Source organism: Phytophthora parasitica, assembly GCF_000247585.1.
Source record: "Phytophthora parasitica INRA-310 unplaced genomic scaffold supercont2.3, whole genome shotgun sequence".
In the NCBI taxonomy this organism is placed as follows: Eukaryota; Oomycota; class Peronosporomycetes; order Peronosporales; family Peronosporaceae; genus Phytophthora; species Phytophthora nicotianae.
In genome coordinates, this window is record NW_008648989.1 from 915,431 (window position 1) to 917,455 (window position 2,025).

Consider the following 2,025-nt stretch of genomic DNA (forward strand, 5'->3'; position numbering starts at 1 on the left):
TTTTGCTTTCTTATTTAAGTACATCTATACTTACGAGACGTAAGTATAGTTAATCTAAGTTTAAGCAAACTACGCTTCCTCATACACGTCCGCTAACGTGTAAGCCGAAGTAGTGGGCACACAGTGAGCCCATTACAACCATGGGCGAGAAAAGCAGAATGACTGAAGTCATCTTCGAGGGCAAATTTTTATTTGTTGGCTCAGCACTAAAGTTGATTTTTGCGCATAAAGCCCCGCCATTTTTTTCTTGTAGAGAGTGACTTTTTACATGTGTTGCAATAAAGCCTTAAATTACGGCAAGTGTTTCCGTTGCTTACACGTACAAAGCCCGATCTCATCGAGTATTGGTTGTTCTGTCGTAGATAAAGAAGTTTTGGAGCACTATGAAATTGTAATTACAAGTTATTCATGTCGGCGGTCGAGTCTGACCCAACGCTGCGGCTTCCAGGCTCTCGGCGAACATTTATACTTGGACCTAACTGCAACCCGACTCCCGACAAGGAAGTTCAACGGTGGGCAACGACAGGTCCCTAATTCCCTGACAACCGGCGATCCGAATAGTCAAGCACTCTGACCACAAACCGAGGAATATCAACTCTAACACCAGCAACACAGAACTTTCACAAGATTGCGAATTCAAACTTGTCATATGGAACGAGGACCGTCTGTTGTGGTAGCGTTCCTTTTATATTATAGAGCAAGCAAAATTCATTGTGCTCGTTAGTTCCTCCACACAACCTTCTTCACAATTTTAAGTACATATTTGCTTGCAACGTTGCGAAATCGTCGTCTTGCTGTACCCGCTAGCTTCGTCTTATTGTAGTCCATTGCGTAGCATCAAAGTTTGAACAAAGCTTGCGATTCTTTCTGGAGAGTCTTATTCGCTTTGATTATCTATTGGAAAATATTCATAACCCCAGTAATTTGTCTGTCGGTTTCAATTAGGAGAAATAAAAGAAAGAGTACGTCCTGTAGAGATTTCTCACTGTTTAGAAGAATGCAGATCAAACAGAACACAGACGTTAAGATCTCGAAGTTGGTGGTGATCATGTTGTTGATCGTTTGTTCGGAGTATCACACTGCTGATGGCATAATAAGCGGTGCCCTTGTTGGCCAAGAACGATACTCTCTTTCTCTTCTGATTGAACAGTAGCGACGGCTTCACAGCCCTCTTCTTATTGACTCTGAGGCACTCGGATGACAACTTCGGTTTATTGACTTTGTGTTAGGTTGTCTGTCTTCTACGCTATCTCCAGACCGACAATCGCGCTCTTCTTGTGACGGATTGCTTCGCAGCTCACGCCTTCGACAGTACTCTCGTCGGCACATGTCTCACAGTGACCGCTCTTTCCACTAGTCCTTCGTCTCCGCCACTTGCGATAGTGCAGCTGTAGCCACCCTCCAGCAGGGCCGCTCACCGGCTGTACGCTCTTCAACCGGTCTTGCCAACCGATGACATCTCGCCCTTGTAATCGCCACACTCGCTCATCTCCCTTTGCACTAACCTCACCGTCGTCGCTATCCTTGTACACGCCTTCCATCTCGTCGGCCGTTACTTCATACACGGCTCAATAGCCGATCACCACATGCACCTTCCGCACACTGACGTGTGAACGGTAGGATCTTGTTCACTGGCACCTTCTGTACTCACCGCGCTTGGCCCTTCACAAGATCTTCGCCGTCTTCGTCTCGTTGTCTTCGTCACCCGTGCCCACATGATGCGCTTGTCGATCCACACATGACCCTGCCCTTGTCTACTGTCTGTTCGGAGAGGCGACACTCTCGATGTTGGTGGCGTGATCATTGGTGGCTCTGTCGTCGTTGATGATGCTGCGGTATTTGCCGGTGTGTAAGGTGCTGTTGGGGCGTTTGGGGTTGGTGTCGTTTTGGGTCGATGGAATATTCAGAATTGATAACGTGTGTGGCGTGTTCGGATCCGGTGAAGTGTACGGTGTTTGTGTCGATCTCGCGGCTGGTGACGTATTCGGAGTTGATTGTGTATTTGGAACTCGTGCCTGTGTTGTG

The 2,025-nt window shown here is 47.3% G+C and overlaps 1 protein-coding gene across 1 annotated transcript; it reads right to left on the reverse strand.

Annotated features, from left to right (window-relative positions):
* Positions 1 to 1,241: 1,241 nt before the first annotated feature.
* On the reverse strand, positions 1,242 to 1,541 carry PPTG_01447 (hypothetical protein; the record flags this gene model as incomplete). Its single annotated transcript, XM_008894756.1, has 1 exon — positions 1,242 to 1,541. The coding sequence occupies one exon, from the start codon at positions 1,539 to 1,541 to the stop codon at positions 1,242 to 1,244; it is 300 nt and encodes a 99-aa protein (XP_008893004.1).
* Between the last annotated feature and the right edge of the window lie 484 nt (positions 1,542 to 2,025).